We start from the raw sequence: 22,343 nt of genomic DNA on the forward strand, positions 1-22,343 counted from the left end.
GCAAGTGCCCTCACACGCCCAAATGGGTGTCATGCTTCATTATCGAGGAGCTCCTTGTTGGGCCAGCACTGCTATGTACAACGGACCCCCAGGAGGGCTCTTTGCTGGAGTTCTTTTGATTTTTGCCGATTTAAAGAGTGGTAGCAGAGATCGGGTTAGGTTGTTTGCTAATCGCAATCTCAATAAACAGTTGCTCAATGCCAGCAAGCATTTTCCTCTGCCAATCATTGTTGGAGTATAATACTTCCCCTCATATGGTCGTTTTTTCAACCCTGAAGGTATACTACAGACTATTGAGATCGCTGTTGTGTACAGTTTACATATCATGCACCTTTGACCGACCCAACCATGAGTAGATTAGAATCTTGGTCCTAATGAATTGCCATAATCAGCTTTGACATTAAATAGGCAAGAAGCATGTCAACCGTCTTTTAATTATTTTTTATAGAGCTAGTTTGGACTCTTGTATCCATTTCTAACCATTCATTGTTTTTAACTGTAACAAGAGAACCCACATAATAAACTGACTTTGGGTATCCCTTTGTTATTTTTAATCCTGCACTGCACCTTTCTACTCACTTTATCACACCCAACACTGCACCTCACTCTTCACATCAGCAAAAAACAAAAAAACTCTGGGAAAGAGCCCCCTGCGTTGAGCGCATTGGGCACTGCAGCACTGATCTAACGGGTAGTTGCCCAATGATGAAACATGACACCCATTTGGTTGTGTGAGGGCTCTTGCTCTCTTGATCCCCTGATCTGAGGCTTCAGGGTTCTCCAAACCGCTTCTTCTCCGGTTAGGCACTGCATGCCCTTTTGATTTACAAGTTTTGTTTTCTGTCTTACATTTCCTTTGAATAAATATTTCTGTACAGTGCATATTCAACCACTGTAGTGTGCTTCGCTAGTGAAAAAAATGCAAATATGTAATAACCATAACAATACACATACTTGTCTGTTGTAAAGGTCAGGCAGGTCTGAACATCAGATTTGAGACATACTAATAATTTCAAATAATTTTGGCCAATATTCATTATTACTGTTTAGTAGATTTGTAGCAAGTTATGCTTTTCTGTCAATTATTGTAAAATGTATGGATAATGTATGTTATTGTCCTCTAATTGCTGTATAACTGTCCTTTGAGCATTTCAACATAGTCATGTTGCACTGAGTTCTAAAGAGCAGTATTTGTTTCCAGGTACCAAATGATCAGCAGAGTGAACTATCGAGACTGTACAGCAACTGGATGGAGCAACTCAGTCCCATTCTGTGAATGTAAGACTTCTCCCATTATAGAGAATAAATACTGTGATACTCGGAAAATGTGATAGGGAAGATGAGCGAATGAGAGAATGGCTTAATCTGTTACTGAAGGGCACATGAATATAAGCAAATGTTTTACATTTTAGATCTTAATGTGAAGTTGGATGGTAATGTGAAATGTTTCAATTTGTATAGGAAGTACAAAATCCTCTGTTGAACAAGTCTTCCACATGGAGAATTGCCCTGTGGAATGACCCTACCCTTAGGTGCAGGGCAAGACCTCTTACCATGTCCTGCACCCATCCATTTCCTGTCATGGAATCTACTGTATTCAGTTTCGATCATGTTAAGCAGCCACTGTGTGTTGGCCATGGCTTAAGTCATGGCCCGACCAGTCCTTGTGCTCCAAATCAACTGTGAATGATTTTCAACTGTGCACAGTAGGAGCTAGGTGCAAGTAGTTGGCCCTATTGATTGCCCAATGTTCAGATCTCTTAGGCCGTGGAACTGCAGTTATTGTGTACAGGGCATGGCCTACAGCCACTAATGTGCGCAGATCTTGTTTCTCCAAACTCACTGTTTACAGGCAATGGTCCCTAGGCAAACGGTATTGCCTAAGCCCGAATGCCGCACTCTGTCATTCCAGGTGACCTAGAATGCAAAGGAGCCATTGGACACTTGTCAGAGCAGTTGCTCACACCATGCAGCCATTAGTAGTCCCACAACAATAAGGGGTAGGCAAGCCCACCAACAGGGAGGCCTTAGGTGATGTCTAGATGAGTGGAAATGGCTTTCTTTCCCCAGGAATTATTGATTTGGCTACAAGGTTCACAATATCTACATCAGGTCCACAACTAGTGTGCTTTTATTCCCTGTAAATATAGGATTAGTTGGTGTTAATGTCCCTCTTCCCTATAACCTTTATATAACTGAAATGTGCACAAGATCTAGTAAGTACTTATTGTAGATCATGGCCCATAATACTTTGCCCTGTTGCCAACTGCGGGTGGTAAAATAATGCTCCTGTGTGCAGACATAGAAAAACATGTGATTTCATAAACTTGCCTCTGTGTCATCAATCAGTCTGAATCATTCCAAAACATGTGCACTTTTACACCTTTATATCTCTCTCCCTCCTCCTTCTCCATCATATATATATATGAGCAAGGCTACTCGTTAGCCGAAACGCGTCATCCTGACTAAAGAAATCCCACACCTGGCAAAATAAAAAGTCACTGTGGCCAGCAGTGATTAAAGAAATCTTCGTGTTTTTCTCCTGAGGGTGGTACTAGCATTGGAGTGGTAATTGGATATATATATATATATATATATATATGAATATAGATAGATAGATAGATAGATAGATTGAGCTATATATATATATATATACATATATATATATACATATATATATATATATATATATATATATATATTGACGAATACTCCACAAAACCTCCGGCAAGCAGCTCAGCAACGCCGGCGAGAAAGGAGACGGACCACAGGCTCAGGTGCGATAGTTTATTTGGCACAAACAGCATATATATGTATATATGTGTATATATATATATATCCAAACAAAACAATCTCTCAGCAAAAATATTATGCCGAACCCCAATTTCTTTCTTAGCGTGTTTTATTTCATTCAAAAGATGTGGCAAAAATTGCCCCGATGCGTTTCGGAACCTGGGTTCCTTGGTCACGGGTCAAAGGACGTTTGACATAAGTCACATGATATAATGTGCAGAAAACTAATACAATCAAAAAAGGACTACATAGCTGCATTTTTTGTGTGACTAGCATAGCCACCATTTTGTAATGGTTATTTAACCTCAAACAATGCCTGTTGAGTCCATCTATTGAGCATTTTTCAACACAAATGCAGCGAGTCACCGCTGTATTGCAAATCAAAACAGTTACATTTAAATGAAAATGATAAACATTTATTTTTTTATTGGAGACAGAACTTATGCCTGGTTGTGAAGAATCGCTGATTTAGCCACATGATATGGTGCAATTGTTCATATTTAGAGTGCCTGATTGTGGGGTTTCATATGAGCCCACTGGGGCATAATTTTGGAGTTGATGAATAGAAGATTGTGATTTTTTGCCCACTGGGTGAGGAAATATAAATTTTATGGTCAAGAAATGTTCCCTAGCGTGTACCCCACCGTCTCCATGTACGAGTTTAAAGTGCATGTAACTTCCCTCCTGTGCCAGCTATAAAGACGCAAATACATTTGCGTTCAACGTTAACATGTCCTCTTTCAGACCCGCCATGAACGGGTTCAATATTCAGTTCCTAAGTATGCTATGCCAACGTCTTTTTGTGGTGTACTTTACACGTTTTTCAGCTCTGGCGAAGCAGGCCCCGAATTCTGCCATCGAGCCTTTTTTCTGTCTTCTGACTCCGAACGCCTCAGCCTGGGCTGCCTCTGTACCCGTGACCTCTGCCTTACTCCCTGCGCGGCCCACGGCGCTTAGATCAGCCTGCTGCCTGCCAAGACTGTATTCAACCTTCGCATTATCTGTTCCGCTCCTCGAAAATGCATTCCTGCCTACTAGTTTAAGTAAACATCCCCCCAGCTGCAGAGCAAAGGGCCCGGCCTCACTGTCTCCGTGCAAGTAATTCATAGCCTCTGTTACCATGGAAGGCCCATGCCCCCCTCGCATCTCATGCAGACACTTAGACGCTTATACACGCACTCACAGTCAGTATAGGATAGCTTCTGCCCCAGAGACCTTTTCCGTCCAGATAATATGGTTCCTAAACATCAGATATCAGATATGATAGTGGTACAAGTTGATCTGACATGCCAGACTTCTGTCTCTTTCCGCTGGTGCAAATGTCAAGTCCCCTGCACCCTCCAGTCATACGTCATGCACACGTCATGCAGCTGCGCGCGCATCCAGGCCTCAGATTTCTGCTGACATTGCAAGATTCAGCTTTTGTTGCCACCCACTTATGACACTTACATGTGACGTTTCTAGCACACACCTCTATGTTCACGCCTAGTTCACGCCTTCTAATTACGTATCACTACCACGTGTGTGTCTTATCTTGTCTCTCTCAGCTGTTACGCCTACTGTATTGGTTCCTATAATACGATTCAAGTATATAAGCTATGTATTGTCAATAAAATATTGCTCTATCCCTTCCTGCACCCCTGTGGTGGCAGGAATATGATATCCGGTCTGGTACCATTCCTTTTTAAGGAATAAAACCCCTAAGAACTCTAACACCACGGACTCTGTTTCTTTCTTTCCGATTGAGTTATTTTTGTTTAAGTACTTACCTGCATAGAAATTAGGACGGTAAATCAAATATTTACCACATTATTCTGGCGCCCGAATAGGGACCCCTCCCCCACCTCACGCGCCGGTTGGTGCGTTGCAAGCTCTGTCCCCTGCCATCAGTTAGACGGAACTACGCGTACTGGCAGGATTTCCTGTATCTCCCTCTGGCCCACGGAAGTGACGAAGACTGCGATCAGCACCCAGACGAGGCGGTGAGGAGTGCGGAGGATCCCGACCAGAGCCTAGCCGAAAGAAGCAAGGTCCGAGGTGTGAAGAGGCCCACCAGTTTTCCGAAGTATCCACGCGTCGAGTCGAGTCGAGTCCGGTCCAGTCCAGTCGAGTTTTCCGAGGCCTTCTGTTTCCGTGCTTCCCGGTGAGTACCATTGCTGGGACGTATCTAGACGGGTGCATTATTATGTATCCGGTAAAGACGGGTTTGGGTACACAAACGCGGTCTGCACTGTTTTAGACAGTGTATCTGTACTGTTTAGCAGTATATCCGTTACTCAAGTTCTTGCACTGTCTTCGACAGTGTATCTGTGCTGTTTAGCAGTACATCTGGTTCCGAAGGTAGAGATATATGTTTAAAATGTTCTCTCATGTGATTAATGTCGTGGTATGAGTGATTGTTTAATGTGCATTATTGTGTTTTTGTGTAACTAATTGTGTTCAGAGTTCAGTAGCAAGGATTAAGTATCCAGTATTAAGTAGACAAGATGCCGTTTTTCAATAAGTTAAAGCAGATAGGAACTAGGAAAGGGATGCTAGAGGAAGAAATTCCTATCCCCCCTAGGGACATGCCTGGAAATTACATGTACCACAAGCATGGCATAGACGCCATACTGTATCTAGATTTATGGGCCGATTATACTAAGTACCTAGAAGAAAAATACAGATGGCCCGCTACAGGAACATGGGATGCCGAGTGCATCCTGAAAATAGAAGAAGCACTATGGAGAAAGAAAGCCAGACAATCACAGAAAGATGCTATAGAGTTATGGCGTAAAGAATCGCATAAACGAGCCGAAAAAGAACTCCGAAGAGAAGATAGACTTAGAGAAGCGCCGGATAGAGTCCGAGAAAATGAATTAGTTAATGAAGGGATCCGAGTAAAAGCCGAACAAGTAGACCGTGCACGAAGCAATCTTGTAAATGGTATGTACTTAGTGGCCGAGGGTTCGCCTGAAGCCAATTCAGAAATACCGAAAAATCTGCCGCCACCATTGGTTCCAACTAAAGTAAACCACAGGACTACTAAAGACATATTCCTGGCTTCATATCTAGATGACGTAGCGCCCGCTTACACCAACCCACCTGCCCGTGTACCGCCTACTGACGGTGATGGAGGTGGCAACCCGCCTCCAGACCATATTCCGCCATTACCACAACAGAGTTCCCCCGTTCGACAGCCTGTTCCTCCACCCCCACCACTTCCCCCACCTCAGGTTAAGATACCAAATCCATTGTTACTTGATCCTGCTAAGAGACCAGTTCAAGTACATATACAGACTCCACAGAGGGATAATGCCCAAGCCTCCGCCCCAGGAGGCGCAACAGGGGGTTACCAGACCCCGCCAGCAACACACAGATTACACCTTAGGGATATGCAGAAGCACCCTATGCTCCAATCACCCCGTCTTGACATACTCAAAGAACAGCTCTCAGTTTGCAGATATGATCCAGTACCCGGTAAAGACGACAGAATGTTGATAGCATCACTACGTTTGCGGCAAGCTACAGATTATCTAGTGTTATTCCCAGATATGCCTGATCACCTAGATAGAATATATCATTTTGTCCAGACTGGGGAAAACCCTGAAAGTATTAAGGAGGCCCTGGCACATCAGAAAGTTGACACTCAAGCATATATACTACGTTTTTTCATAAATTGCTTAATAAGAGACCGAGACAGGCCAGAAACAGACCAGGGTGAAATGGAAGTCCTAAGCAAGTGGGGTCAAAATATAGCCGAAGGAAAGCATGATAAACAGAATTGCATAGCTAGCATGTACAAGAAAATAAGAAAAACAGTAATAGAAATACACGAAAAGGAAAAAGAAAATGGCTCCTCCCAGGAGGAGGAAGGACCTGAAGAACAAGAAAAGACTACAGACACAATAGCGTATGTAGGTAAGGGAACTTACCTTAGGAAAGGCATTCGCCCAGAAAGCAAGAGAGTTTTTTTCTCTGGCATATCAAAACCGAATTCTCCTGAACATCAGTTTCAAGACACTGATAAAATGCTTCGAGAACGAATGGGGTACCATGTACTCAATTCTATGGATGAACAAGAACTAGCCCGGTCAGCAGTACTATGGGCTGACAATCCTAATATATACAATGATGACACAGTAGCACATACATTTCTGAACCTTTCCCCAGACGAGCAGAAATTAGCAGGTATATACATGATTCAGCACCTCCTCATGTTATACAGAAATCAACATTCTGATCCAGGTCCCTTACCTGATACATTAGAAGCACTACTTATGGATAGATGGAGAGGCCTAAGTACTAAGTTAATTCAAATAATTCTAGAACAACGGCACAGATATAACACTTTCTTAGGCCCACAATATGTTCCCGCTCCGCCCCCAGAAAGAAAAATGTATCATATGGAGCGTCTTCATGGCATTGAAAGGCAGAACCCATTACGAGAGGTACACCCAGTCATGGGTACCGACCATACCCTGAAACGTGTGTATGTATACACACCCCTGACCAAGTTAGAATTATTGGAGATGAAGAAACGAGTACCCTGTCATGATAAAGACCCCGCAGGTTTCCACAGAGAACTTAAGGATATGTTACTAATGGGAGATTACACCTACACTGATATTATGAAATTGTTAAAGGTTCTTTTGCCTACCGGCATCTACGAGAAGCTCAAGGAAAGAGAATGGGAGGTGGGAGAGAAAAAGATTATATGGACTGAAATAGAAGACGAGGAAAAGATTCGTACTCCAGGGCTAGGCCTTGGGGAAAAAGCTAAAGCACTACCAGGTTTGATAGTACAGGTCTTGCCAAGATTATTGACAACAAAAAAGGAAGACTGGGATGCAATCTCAGCCTGTAAACAGAAACACGATGAAGATACTAGCGACTTCTATTCAAGATTCGAGAAATGTTTCATTATAAATAGTGGCCTGAAACCAAGTAGCGAGTCATACCCACACCTTTTTGTAAGTAAATTAGTAGAGAATTCCCTAACGCAAGTTAAGAATCGAGTATATAAAGTCAAAAGCACATGGCAAGCAAATACGCCATCCCAGATGTTACAAATGTTACAATATCATCAGAACAGAATCAGAGAAGAACAGGAACATGAACAAAGACGTATGAAAGACACGAAAATGAAAATACTAGTTGCGCAGACAGCTCCGGCTGACGGTCAGAAAAAGGGTGGGACACAGACAAATAATTCGGCAGCTCCCGTTAAAGGGACATGCAACTATTGCAAGCAGCCAGGTCACTACGTACATGAATGTCCAGTCCTGAAATACAATATAGCAACAGGTAAAACTAAAGAAAGACCGCATCCGCCTAGACAAGACCAGGGCCAACAACAAACTTCGCAGAATTCACAACCGATGCATGCTTCATCACATGCAGGACAGGCCGCAGCGGCATCACAGCCACAGCCCATCGCCGCGACACAGCAAGTTTCACGGCAGATGTGCCAGTATGCCCAATCAGATTACCCCGATTATCAGCGATACACATGAAACAGCCTAGAGAGGGAGGTTGGCTTGCCTCTTATTGAGATTCCTGTAGATCAAGAGGGTCCTTATGTACACAGTCAAGTATTGGGAAAAGACAGAAAGTTTTTAATTGACACAGGGGCAAGCCGCACAACGATCAGCCATGATGAAGTTCCAGGGGCACCCCTCTCAGGCTCACAGAATGTTTCCCTTGGTTTTTCAGGACAGCCTATTGTAAATGAAGTATCGAAACCTGTCCCCTTAGCAGTAGGTCCATTATCACGTGTTACAGACTTGTTACTCACGAAATCATGTCCAGAAAACTTGTTAGGTATCAAAACACTGAAGGCTCTAGGAGCCGTGATATGCTGCTCTCCGGAAGGAGTTAGACTTTTCCTGCGAGACTTCAAGGGTCACTATGTATTACGAGAGTTTGATGTCAGATTGAAAAATGTACCAGAACACCTGTGGGCACAAGGCCCAACCGATGTAGGCTGCATGCATATTACACCATATCGTGTTACACTCAAGCCAGGTGTTGTTTTACCTCGAATCAGACAATACAAGTTACCACCCGATGCTGTAGTGGCTTTACTGGAAATCATTGAAGAGCTCATTGCCCAAGGAGTGGTTGTAGAGACCGACTCCAATATCTGTAATTCCCCTATCATTCCGATTCTTAAACGCACTGATCCCAATGCACCGCCAGTATATCGGCTGGTGATTGATTTACGAGAACTGAATAAATGCATTGTTCCACAGTACCCTGTGGTTCCTGATATCTCATCCTTATTGACTGCCATTGATTCAGAAGCAGCGTTCTTTACTGTAATTGACCTCAAGAACGCCTTCTTCAGTGTGCCCATTGATCCAGAGAGCCAATATCTCTTCGGATTCAGTTTAAATGGACGAAGTTTCAAATTTTCACGCGCACCTCAAGGATTCACAGAAAGCCCCAGCATCTATAGCCAAGCACTGAAAAGACGACTTGATTGTATCCAAATGCCAGTTAACACTGCTTTACTGCAATACGTCGATGATCTGCTGATCACCGCACAAAGTGAGCCCGAATGTGAGCAAGCATCACTGACGGTTCTACTCTTTCTGGCCGACAAGGGACACAAGGTGTCTCCTTCGAAGCTACAATTCTGTGTTCAGCAAGTTGTGTACTTGGGTCACTTGCTGTCCAAAGTGGGGAGACAGCTCACTCCTGATCGCATCCAGTTAATTGTAAATATGCCACAACCCCAGACACAAAAGGAAGTGCGGGCCTTCGTAGGTCTCACCTCGTACTGCAGACAATGGATTCCCCAGTATGCATTTCTAGCTAAACCACTCATTCAGTTGACAACACAGGAGGCAGCGACTTCGACTGCCCTCCCTTGGACTCAGGAACATACACAGGCTTTTGAGGAATTAAAGAAAGCTTTATGTCAAGCACCAGTTCTAGCGACACCATGTTACAGCAAACCGTTTACACTTTTTGTTACAGAACGTGATGGTACAGCATTGTCTGTCCTCACTCAAGACCAAGCAGGTTCACATAAGCCTTGCGCTTATTTTTCAAGTACATTGGATTCAGTAGCCCAGGCACTCCCTGCGTGCTTAAAGTCAGTTGCCGCAACAGCCCTAGCTATCAGACAGAGCGATTCAATTGTATTAGGACACCCATTAACAGTACAAGTTCCACATTCTGTAGAGGTTCTTTTAAACAGAACCCAGACTCAACACTTAACTATAGCACGACTGACAGGTTATGAATTGACGCTATTCCAGCCACACATAGAAATCCGACGCTGTAGCATTCTAAACCCCGCAACATTGTTACCCTCCATTATGACAGATCCAGCCCCGCATGATTGTATAGAGATCATTAATGCAGTAACAAAGCCCCGACGAGACTTAACAGATGTTCCATTGACAAATCCAGACCTGACACTCTATGTGGACGGTTCATGCATGAGAACAAGTACAGGAGAGTTAGTGGCCGCATATGCAGTGACCACTGAAACTGAAGTCAAAGAAACACATCGTATTGACACACTGTCTGCTCAAGCGGCGGAGCTCATCGCTCTGACCCGAACCTGCATATTAGCCAAGAACAGAAATGTTAACATATACACAGATTCCCGTTATGCTTTCAGAGTCGTACACGACTTCGGAGTGTTATGGCAAGAAAGAGGTTTTTTGACCTCTCATGGTGCCAAGATCCAACACGGTTCTCTCATTCAAGCCCTGTTAGATGCAATACATCTGCCTTCAGGCATATCCATCATGAAGTGTAAAGCACATACTAAAGTTACAGATTCTGTTTCCCAGGGTAATGACCTGGCAGACCAAACAGCAAAACATACAGCATTAACTCACACCCAGACAACTGATGTGACAAAGACAATAGTACCGACACAGTGTATGTCAGTTAGGGATCCCACACTAGATGTGATCGATATTCAGACACACGCCACTCCAGATGAAATCAAGAAATGGACTGAACTAGGAGGGATTCAGACAGATCAAGGATGGATGACGAAGGGAAAATCTACATGGTTTCTCCCTGACTCTATGGTTCAAGTCATAATAAATACAGCACATAGTCCGGCACATCTAGGAGAAAAAGCTATGTTAGACAGCTTACAGAATCTCTGGTACAACAAACACTTACGAGCAGCAGCAAAACAGAAAGTGCGTACTTGCATGATCTGTTGTCAGTTCAATCCAGGTAAAAGCGTCCCTGTAGAGCAAGGTGGATTTCATCCTCCCGATCACCCTTTTGAAGTCCTCCAGATGGATTATATCCAGATGGACCGTTGTCGAGGATTTAAGTATGTCCTCGTAGTTGTTTGTGCACTTTCCCGTTGGACCGAAGCATATCCAGTCCCAGATTACACTGCCCCGACCACTGCCAGGCAGCTGGTTCGAGAATTCTTCCCACGGTACGGCTTGCCTCGTATCGTGTACTCAGATAACGGACAGCCATTCTCATCCGAGCTCATGAAACAGGTTTCCCTTCTGCTGGGATATCAGTGGAAATTCCATTGTGTCCGCCATCCCGAGGCCGCTGGCCTTGTAGAAAGGCATAACCAGACATTGAAAACACGCCTTGCAAAGATCTGTAAAGAGAAAGGGGTCGACTGGATAGTCGCCCTGCCCGTTGCACTGTTTTACATGAGAATGGTCCCCCATTCGAGATCAGGGCTAGCCCCGTATGAAGTGGTTTTTGGTAGACCACCGAATATGTGGGGGACGCCCATGCCTAAGAAATTTACCGATGTTGACTGTAATATGCTGACAGATTACCTTGCCTCCTTGATGTCTGCACTCCAATCATGTCGTTCACAGGTTGCCGCAGCTTTTCCCGACAACACTGATGTAAAGCCACATGATGTTCGTCCCGGAGATGCAGTGTTGATTCGGAACTTCGACAGGAAAAGTCCGTTGGAGCCCCGCTGGAAAGAGCCGAAGATCGTCCTTCTTACCACGAGGACCGCGATCAAGGTGGAAGGCCGAAAGGGGTGGATCCACACGAGTCATATTAAAAAATGCAACTAACTGCTGCCAGAAACTGACTCGTCCACCCCCTCAAAGGACTGCCTCGAATCTAGTGACTGTAAAATTCCTAAGCGAGAAAAAACTCCCCAAGAGGAATACCGAACAAAACTCCGATCTAGCAAGTCAGACAGTTTAATTGTTTAAGTCCTCCCCTAGGTGAATCGGTTAAATAGTTTCTGACATGTATCCCCTAGATCGAGATAGAGAGAGAGAGAGACAACTCAAGAAACGTACATACTGTAAATCACTCCGCAGTCACTGTATAGTGACATTATTGATTATGTTTTTCCTAAGTCTTTTGATTATTGTTGCTAGTATACTATTGCCGATATACTACCCTATCTTCAAGCGCGAACAATCTGCTTACAATGTAACTGCCGAACACTCTTTTAGCGAATTACCGCCTCACGAGCTATCATACAGGCTTGCGCTGCGCAACAACACATTCATTAGTATGTTACATCACTCCCATCAGACTAACAATGCTACCAACTGTTGGATATGTGGCCGACTCCCTCCCTATCAGAAATATAAGGGAGTTCTGCCTCTCTTCCCGTACCCGTTCACTCACAATGGCTCCTGTGGCGCATGGTTTAGATTAATTAATTCTTTAGATTCTGATATTGCTGTTTTCGAGGGGAATTGGATTTGGGGAAACCTGAACCTAGTTCTGCTCAACGTCTGCTACCCTGACCAGAAGGGACTTCCCATTAGGACAGGAACTGATCTAGAAAATGAAGTATATGGATTAGGTAATTATACAATTAACCTCATGATTCTTACTGTTGAATCCGAAGCTGTACCAGTTCTCCCTGCTATGTCAGTATTACCAGTCACAGGTGACTTATGTGTCAGAAAGAAGGGTTCAGTACACTTAGGCCATAGTAAATGTACTACCGTGGTCGAATTCAGTGATCATGGCAAGTCTTCCTTTAGAGCTACTCGTCATTCCTATTTTGTTTGTGGCCATACCGCATACATACGCTTACCTCCAGATTGGGATGGTACCTGTTACATTGCCTTCCTTCTGCCACCTGTTTTTCTAGCCCCTCCTGATTATCACAGAAATACAAATCTAGTAAAGAGTAGACTCAGAAGAGATCTCCCGATTGTCGACTATACTGAAACGGCATGGGAACAATACACAGATTTCAATAAGGGATTCTTTTTCTTCACAGGCCCCGTCCAAAACAGTAAACTAATACGAAGATTAACTAGAACACTCGAAGCAGTAGTGAATGAAACTGCCTCCGCTCTAGGCAACCTAACAGAGGAGCAGTCCGCCATGCGGGTTGTTGTTCTTCAAAACCGTCTCGTTATTGACGTCATTTTGGCAGACAGAGGCGGAGCTTGTAAGGTCATCGGGTCAAGTTGCTGTGTTTTCATTCCAGAAAACGCGCCAACGGTATACCAAGCTATTACACGTCTTCATAAAATTGCAAGTTTGATACATCAGAATCCAGGCACCTGGACTTGGTCCGGTTGGTTCTGGACAACATTGACTGCTTGGGGATGGAAGATCCTATCCTTCCTAGGCGTTGCCCTTGTCATAGTATTCAGTTGCTGCCTATGCCTACAATGTGGGCCAGCGATTTGTGGACTGTGTGCCACATTGTGCATTGCACATTCCAGTTTTCACTCAAAACGCAAAAAGAAGAAAGAAGAGCAAATGATGTTACAAGAACAGACTGATCGATTCATGAGGATCGATATATCATGAAGGGTCCGTAGGGAACAAGGAGGGAATGAGGAAATATAAATTTTATGGTCAAGAAATGTTCCCTAGCGTGTACCCCACCGTCTCCATGTACGAGTTTAAAGTGCATGTAACTTCCGTCCTGTGCCAGCTATAAAGACGCAAATACATTTGCGTTCAACGTTAACATGTCCTCTTTCAGACCCGCCATGAACGGGTTCAATATTCAGTTCCTAAGTATGCTATGCCAACGTCTTTTTGTGGTGTACTTTACACGTTTTTCAGCTCTGGCGAAGCAGGCCCCGAATTCTGCCATCGAGCCTTTTTTCTGTCTTCTGACTCCGAACGCCTCAGCCTGGGCTGCCTCTGTACCCGTGACCTCTGCCTTACTCCCTGCGCGGCCCACGGCGCTTAGATCAGCCTGCTGCCTGCCAAGACTGTATTCAACCTTCGCATTATCTGTTCCGCTCCTCGAAAATGCATTCCTGCCTACTAGTTTAAGTAAACATCCCCCCAGCTGCAGAGCAAAGGGCCCGGCCTCACTGTCTCCGTGCAAGTAATTCATAGCCTCTGTTACCATGGAAGGCCCATGCCCCCCTCGCATCTCATGCAGACACTTAGACGCTTATACACGCACTCACAGTCAGTATAGGATAGCTTCTGCCCCAGAGACCTTTTCCGTCCAGATAATATGGTTCCTAAACATCAGATATCAGATATGATAGTGGTACAAGTTGATCTGACATGCCAGACTTCTGTCTCTTTCCGCTGGTGCAAATGTCAAGTCCCCTGCACCCTCCAGTCATACATCATGCACACGTCATGCAGCTGCGCGCGCATCCAGGCCTCAGATTTCTGCTGACATTGCAAGATTCAGCTTTTGTTGCCACCCACTTATGACACTTACATGTGACGTTTCTAGCACACACCTCTATGTTCACGCCTAGTTCACGCCATCTAATTACGTATCACTACCACGTGTGTGTCTTATCTTGTCTCTCTCAGCTGTTACGCCTACTGTATTGGTTCCTATAATACGATTCAAGTATATAAGCTATGTATTGTCAATAAAATATTGCTCTATCCCTTCCTGCACCCCTGTGGTGGCAGGAATATGATATCCGGTCTGGTACCATTCCTTTTTAAGGAATAAAACCCCTAAGAACTCTAACACCACGGACTCTGTTTCTTTCTTTCCGATTGAGTTATTTTTGTTTAAGTACTTACCTGCATAGAAATTAGGACGGTAAATCAAATATTTACCACGGAATTGTTGTACATATTTATGTAAAGTTCACTATGAGCTTATATTATCAATTGACAATCGCGAGTCACGCCTATTCTGAAAAATATCTTTTTCTGAATTAATATATAGTCTATAAGCTTTACAGTGTTTATTCTGTATTACATTGGGAATTTCTTTGAATTTTTCATTTAAATGTTTATCATTTCATTTAAATGTAACTGTTTTGATTTGCATTACAGCTGTGACTCGCTGCATTTGTGTTGAAAAATGCTCAATAGATGGACTCAACAGGCATTGTTTGAGGTTAAATAACCATTACAAAATGGTAGCTGCATGGTTAGTGTGACAAGCATAGCCATGTAGTCCTTTTTTGATTGTGTTAATTTTCTGCACACTATATCATGTGACTTATGTCAAACGTTCTTTGACCCGTGACCAAGGAACCCTGGTTCCGAAACGTGTCGGGCAATGTTTGCCACAGATTTTGAATGAAATAAAGCACACTTAGAAATCTAAGAATCTAAGAATCTTTTTGCTGAGAGAGTGTTTTGTTATGATCAATAAGGGTCGCGACCTTGCCGGCAGCCCACCACCGTTACGAGGACCAATGCGAAGGATGGTGTGAATATTTTCCTGCAAATGGTATCAAAAAAGGGTTTGTGGGGCTGAAATTGCCATGTTGCCAGCTGTTAGGGAATGACAGACTTTTTTCAGAAACCCAAAATATTTTACACAGTTTTGGCATTTTTCTAGGACATAGCCTATTTTTGCTATTTTTTGTGCTTTCAACCTCCTTCTAGTTAATGGTAGAAATGGGTATGAAAGCAATCTTGAAAAGTAAAGTAGACAAAATTCTGAATTCAGCCAGGGGTCATTTGTGTAGATCCTTCAAGGTTTCTTTATAGAAACTAACAGTTAAATATAGGAAAAATTGAAAATTAGTTGAACAAAACAGCCTTTTGTGTCAATGTTTTCACATGTAACTTCTCCTAAATATGACAGCTCTTTGAAAGCAATATACCATTACAGCTGTGGGACCTTACTGGTTGTAGGGATATATAGGACTTGTAGGTTCACTAAGAACCCGATGAACCCAGAGCCAAAAACTGAGCAGTGACTTGCAATGTTTTTTTATTATGTACCAGGTATATAGCAATTATTCTGGGAAAATGTATACATGAAAAAATCGGTATGAAAGACACCTATGTATTTCTGAAATGGGAACAAAATATAGAGTTTAGAAACAGTAGATATTTGCACATTTCCGAAATTGGGAATACTCATACTAGCTAAGCATGAGCGGATTTTGCGGATTGGCAATCCGCGAATTTTGCGGATTTGCGGATTCGCAATCCGCAAAATCCGCGAATTCCCGCGAATTTGCGGATTTTTTTTTTTTTTTGTGTTCGCCCGTGTTTCTGCCAGTTCGCGAGGGTTTTTACAATTTCGCAATTTGCGAACTTACCTGTCGGGTCGCAAGTTTTGCGAACTTGTTGTTTCTACGTGTCCAGCCTGTTTGGGACACTCTTCTTCATCACTGCCACTCTCTGTCACCACTGCCACTCTCTGACTACTCATGCCACCCTCTGGCCCACCCATGCCACCCTCTGTTTCATCACTACACCCTCTGGTTGTCCAGTGTACATTATTTTCGGCAAAGCAAAGCACACCTTCCCTGCCTCAAGTGACCTGAATTAATTTGGGGCTGATTAATGTGTCACAGAATATTTTTTTAGCTGGCACCTGCTTCCTTAGTGCGCCCTGATTAGTGATCTTTTGCACTTGCTAAGTGCTTTCATTGTTGCAAAATTAGTTACAACACCTGCCCTGCCCCAACTGACAATAATGAATTAGGGGCTGATTAATGGATTTTAACTTCCAGCCTGGCTCCTGCTTGTCTCCCTTAGCTGTAATTCAGGACCTTTGTGGCATATGTGTAACTATTCTGAGGTTCAGAGCAGGGTCACATAATAGTTTCAACTGGCAACTGAACTCTGGAGGGGCCCCTCAGGAAGCCCTACAGGAAATGGCTACTAAAGATGTGCCTGAACTTTTGAACCTGGTAAGTAGTTACTTTCAGTTTTGCCAAGATCGTATTTCTGCAATTTCGCACTTATTCGCGGGGCGCGAACTCACGCTAACAGTGCGAGCAGCGCGAGCAAAATCCGCTGCTCGCGGATTTGCGGATTTTGCGGGAAATTCGCAAATCTCGCGGATTGCGGATTTCCCGAAAATCCGCAAAATCCGCGAGCGGAACGGATTTTCCGCCCACACCTAATACTAGCATGAGAATAACAGTTATTTTTCAAAATTACTTCTTTTTTACACATTGTCTTTTATTTGGAAGGCAGAAGTGCATTGAAAGTCAATAGGTAATAACAGTTACTTTGCTTTACAAATTTGAATTACCCTAAGTCTCCATATAAAAATGGTACCTCACTTGTGTGGGTAGACATAGTGCCCACAACAGGAAACGGCTCAAAATGCAATGCGAACACACCACATTTTCGCAATGAAAAATTTCCCTTTTTTTGCAAAGTTCCTAGCTGTAGTTTTTGAACCCTAGCTCTGCCAGCATCTGGGGAAACCTAGCAAACCTATACATTTTTGAAAACTAGACACCCAGGGAAATCCAGGATAGGGTGGCTTGACTGGCTCCCACCAGATTCTGTTACCCAGAATCCCTTGCAAATCTAAAGAATGGTTTAAAAAAACACATTTTCCTCACATTTCTGTGGCAGTAAGTTCTGGAATCTTCGTGGATTCACAAATTTCCACCCACCTGGCGTCCCCCAAAGTCTTATGAGAAAAATGGTGCCTCACTTGCATGGCTAGGCCTCGTACCCATGACTTGAAACGGCGCAAAACGCAACGTGGACACACCACAATTTCACAGTGAAAATTTACCCTTTTTTGGCCAAGTGCCTCGCTGTAGTTGTTTAACCCTAGCTCTGCTGGCACCTACACAAACCTAGCAAACCTATACATTTTGGAAAACTAGACACCCAGGGCAATCCAGGATGGGGTGACTTGACTGGCTCCCACCAGGTTCTTTTACCCAAAATCCCTTGCAAACCTATAGAATTGTAAAAAAAAAACATCCTCACATTTGAATGGTGGAAAGTTCTGGAATCTGCGTCGATCCACAAATTCCCACCCACCCCTCATTCCCCAAAGTCTTCCAAGAAAAATGGTACCTCACTTGCGTGGTTAGGCCTAGTACCCCTGACATGAAACGGCATAAAACACAACTTGGACACACCACAATTTCCCTTCGAAAAATTACCCTTTTTTGGCCAAGTGCCTAGCTGTAGTTTTCCGTGGTAGAAAGTTCTGGAATCTGAATGCATCCACAAAGTTCCACCCACCCTGTGTTCGCCAAAGTCTTCAGAGAAAAATGGTACCAACAAAAGCACTAAAGGTTGCCAAGTGGAAAAGATGGATAGCCAACTTCTTATACCAAATGTATGCCTTACAAAGAGCAGTGTAAGGTTCCAACCTCTTATCTACTCTGTCAACACCACCCATTTGCCTATTATAGTCTAAAATGCACACAGGTTTGCGCGTGTCAGCAACCTGACCCCAAACAACCACAGGATGGTAGTCAGCATGTAGACATCTATCCTATCTGTAAACTTCACAGCTAGAAGTTCCTCGCAACGCAATGCACTGCACTGTCCCCGCAAAAGCTTTTGACAAACAAGTTATTTTGGGAAACTTTTATGGTTAGAGTGGATTGTGCCACATGCAACTGTGTCCACTTTGGCCTATTCCCTGAACAACCGCACACCAGTGTAGAAGTAATCTACATATAAATGATGACCTTTGGTAAAAAGTCCTCTACCAAGTTCCCACACAATTTTCTGAGTCACTCCAAAAGTGGACGGACAACCAGAGGGGTTAATCCTGGGTTCCTTACCAGTGTACACCCTGAAGTCAGAGATATATCCAGTTCTACTCTCACACAGCATATACAGCTTAATTCCATAGCATGCCCTCTTACTAGGAATGTATTACCTAAAAACGAAGCGGCCCGTAAACAAGACCAAAGACTCATCCCCTGCTATTTCTTTCCCTGGAGCATAGATCTCAGAAAATCAATCTACAAAGTGATCAATGACAGGCCGAATCTTAAAAAGAAGGTCACTCTCAGGGTGATCTCTTGGCAACGCTAAACTATTATCGACAAAATGCAGCATTCAAAGCGGAAGCAAATACCTATCACCACTCATGACTGCCATAAATATAGCCGTTGCCATCAAGTGACTAGTAAACCAATATGAAGACATTGATGGCTTCCTTAGCAAGCCCAGCGAGCAAATCAAAAAAGTTAAACCCAAGAACTTCTTCATCTCTTCCAAATTTGTGGGAGTCCACCGGGTAGCTCTAGAATGGGGCTTAAGGCTGGCACTGTTGTCCCACAAAAACAGTTTGGCATACAAATTAGTCTGCTCAACAATCTCTGCCAAAAACACATTGTCCATAAGCAACTGAAAACAATTCATTGGCAAAAAGTTTTCTGTATTCACTCTATACCCTGGAATACCAGTAAAGTCTGGCAATGCCGGCTGCTCCAACCCAGATGCCTCTTGCCACAATATACCAATGGGAAGCCTTGCAGACCCAGGCTGCAGCCCAGATGCCTCTTGGCGCTATCGGCACATCAATATCCTCCTTTAACACAGGCACTTCATCCGCACTAAGAGTAACTTCATCTGCACTGCGAGTAGCTTCATCATCCGATGATGCCATGTGGAGCGAAAACTCACTGCCTGAATCTTCCTCTGCCTCCTCTGCCTCAGATACAGAGTCAGTCTCTGAACCATGGTCAGAGGAAGACTCAAAAAGCATACCTGTTGAGCAGTAATCTTGCTGCTAGCCATTATCCTTACTAAGAAAGAAGACTGCGCAAACAAGTCAACAACAACCAACACTGTGAAAAATAAGTAATTTAAAAAAATGTGGGCCTTTATCACAAAGATCTATATACTCAATAAATTTTATGAATAACTTGCAAGAGACTGCTACACTCACCAGCACCTACTCTTCAGAGAAACAGAAAACTGATATCCCACTAGAAAGAAAAAAAACAAAACCAATTACTCACAAAACAACAAAATACACATCGAGCACAAATGCAAAAAGTTTTTGACACTCAAAAAACAGAAGCCAAACATACTGCAATTATTCCACCATTTACAAAAAACACATTCATGCGAAGAAATGAAAAATATTTACATTGTACAAAAAAACGACTCTTACCAAATACATGCAACTACACAAACAGCAGAACCACCAGTAACGAAACCGCAACAGTCTAAAGAGCAAAATCCTTGAACTAGAACAAAAAGGGAGAAATAAAGTGTTACAATTGTAATTAACAACAAATAAAACAATTAACATTATAACACGCTATGTCACTACCCAAATGGGGGCAGAAAGGCCAAATAAACGGGCAGATCTGGCCTGGGAGGGGGGGGGGGGCAGAAAACACTTAAAAATATATATGTCCCCTGGAAGCTACCGATTTATTTATTTTTAAATCCCTGGTTCTAGTGGGTGTTTCTGCCCCCCCCCCCCCCCCCCCCCCTTGGGCCAGAAACACCAAAAAATGCAGGTGATCTGTCCCGGGGGGAGGGGGGCAGAAAAGTCTTAAAAATTGTTTAGGCCCATAAGGAAGCGACCCTTGCCCAAGGAGTCGCTTTCATTTAAAATTTAAAACACTCCCTGGTGTCTAGTGGGGTTTTCTGCCCCCCCCCCCCCGGGTGAGAAAGGCCAAATAAACAAACCGATCTGCAGAATATATTTTTAAAATAAATTGGGCCCCTGGAAGCGACCCTTGCCCAAGGGGTCGCTTCCAATTTGGAAAAAAACAATTCCCTGGCCCTAGGGGGCTTTTCTGCCCCCCCCGGTCCAGAAATGGCCAAAAATCAGCCGATCTGTCCCCAGGGGGGCAGAAAAGTCTTAATTAAAATTTCCCCCTTAGGAAGTGATCCTTGCACAAGGGGTCGCTTCCTTTGAATCCAAAAAGACATCCCTGGTGTCTAGTGTGGCATTCCTGGTGCACGACCGCTACGCTGTTTCCTCTCCCCTGGCACTACAAGGTGTGCAGATTTGGCCCCGCCCCACCGGAGAACAAAAACGTACCCTCCTCCTTGGGACGTCTGGAAGCAAATGGCTTTCAGGTGTTCCAGCGCTTCCTGATGACGTCGGCGTGCGCTATGCGTGCTGACGTCACAGGATCGCCGAGGGGGGCCGGGGGTGGCAGCAGAAGCTCTTCTGCTGCCATCCCCCTTGGTGCCAACATGTTGGGCTGCCCATGGGGGGAGCTAGGTGCCATGACGGAGCGGTTCCGTCATGAGCACAGCCCAACCGATGCTCATGACAGAACCGCTCTGTCATGAGCATCGAAGGGGTTAATGTCATAAATTCTCTGTTTCTTGTTCTGGGTTATTTGAGTAGGTTGCATGCTGAATAATTACTTTTGTTTTTTAAAATCTGGGGGCCTTATTTACATGAAAGTAACACAGCGTGCTGCCGCAAGCCATTTGGCTGAGCCTTGCTGTGTTACTTTCAAAGCACAGGGATGTGTCATATTTACAACAACATGACGTATCCCTGAGCTCTTCCCTGTTCTGGAGCACTATTGGCTTCCATGTGCCAATGCAGGCACCCTTGCACCTTGGTGCAAGGTTGCCTGCGTTGGGGACACACCTCCTACACAAAATCAATCAGAAGAGGCGAAATAAAAGTATTTTTCCTTGTTGCGCCTACTTACGCCTCCCCCGGGGAGGCTTTGTTGCGCCTACTTACGCCTCCCTTGGGGAGGCTTTGGATTTTGACACATTCTCAGGTTTACTAAACATTATAAATCTGGGAAAGTGGCAGAATCCATGTGTGTTTGCACGGAAACAGCCACAGCAACACACATGGCAAGCCCCTTTAACGCAAAGGGCTGCTTGAGAAGGGGCCGTATTTACACGGCCACAAAAAGCCACGCATGGTGGCCTTATGTGGCCTTGTAAATATGAAGCACTACACTGCGCCGCAAGTGCACCAAAAAAAGATACGCACCGGTGGGACAAGGAGCTTCTAAATAACCCCCTACACTTGAAAGCTGGTCAAAGTATAAGAATCCTGTTGGATCCATAAGGGACTATTATATAGTGTGTCATGAGCTACCCGGGTGGCGATAACATACCATGATGAACAACTGACAAGCATGTTAGGTATCACAAGAATGTGCTTCCTTTCTTTTTTCATGATGACTGTAGCAGCAAAATGCATGGAAATTGTAAACATTGTTTTGTTGCTACAAAATCGCACTGATTGTCACAAAATTACTTTATTTAACACTGTTGCAAGGATCCTGCTCATACACAGCACTGTGCACAGAGACCCAGGACATCAGTGAATTGTGGTGTACCAAAAACTCACTTCAGTACCTAGAAAAACCCCAACCAGCTAGCATCAGTGTCACATTAGCTCTTCGTCCTTTAGCAAAGGAACCAATGATTAGACAACCTAGAACATGCGACTTAGGGCCATCTCAGGAATGGTGGGAAGTGAGAACACTCTTTTGTTATAC

The 22,343-nt window shown here is 43.9% G+C and overlaps 1 protein-coding gene across 1 annotated transcript in view; it reads left to right on the forward strand.

The window, feature by feature from the left end:
• Positions 1-22,343, forward strand: part of LOC147747705 (complement factor H-like) — a 1,041,560-nt gene that overhangs the window by 147,163 nt on the left and 872,054 nt on the right. The window contains exon 4 of the mRNA XM_086954949.1: positions 1,202-1,278. Coding sequence (XP_086811075.1) covers positions 1,202-1,278 — 77 coding nt within the window. The remainder of the gene's footprint in view (positions 1-1,201; positions 1,279-22,343) is intronic.

The sequence above is a fragment of the Lissotriton vulgaris genome, chromosome 1_1, assembly GCF_964263255.1.
Source record: "Lissotriton vulgaris chromosome 1_1, aLisVul1.2, whole genome shotgun sequence".
In the NCBI taxonomy this organism is placed as follows: Eukaryota; Metazoa; Chordata; class Amphibia; order Caudata; family Salamandridae; genus Lissotriton; species Lissotriton vulgaris.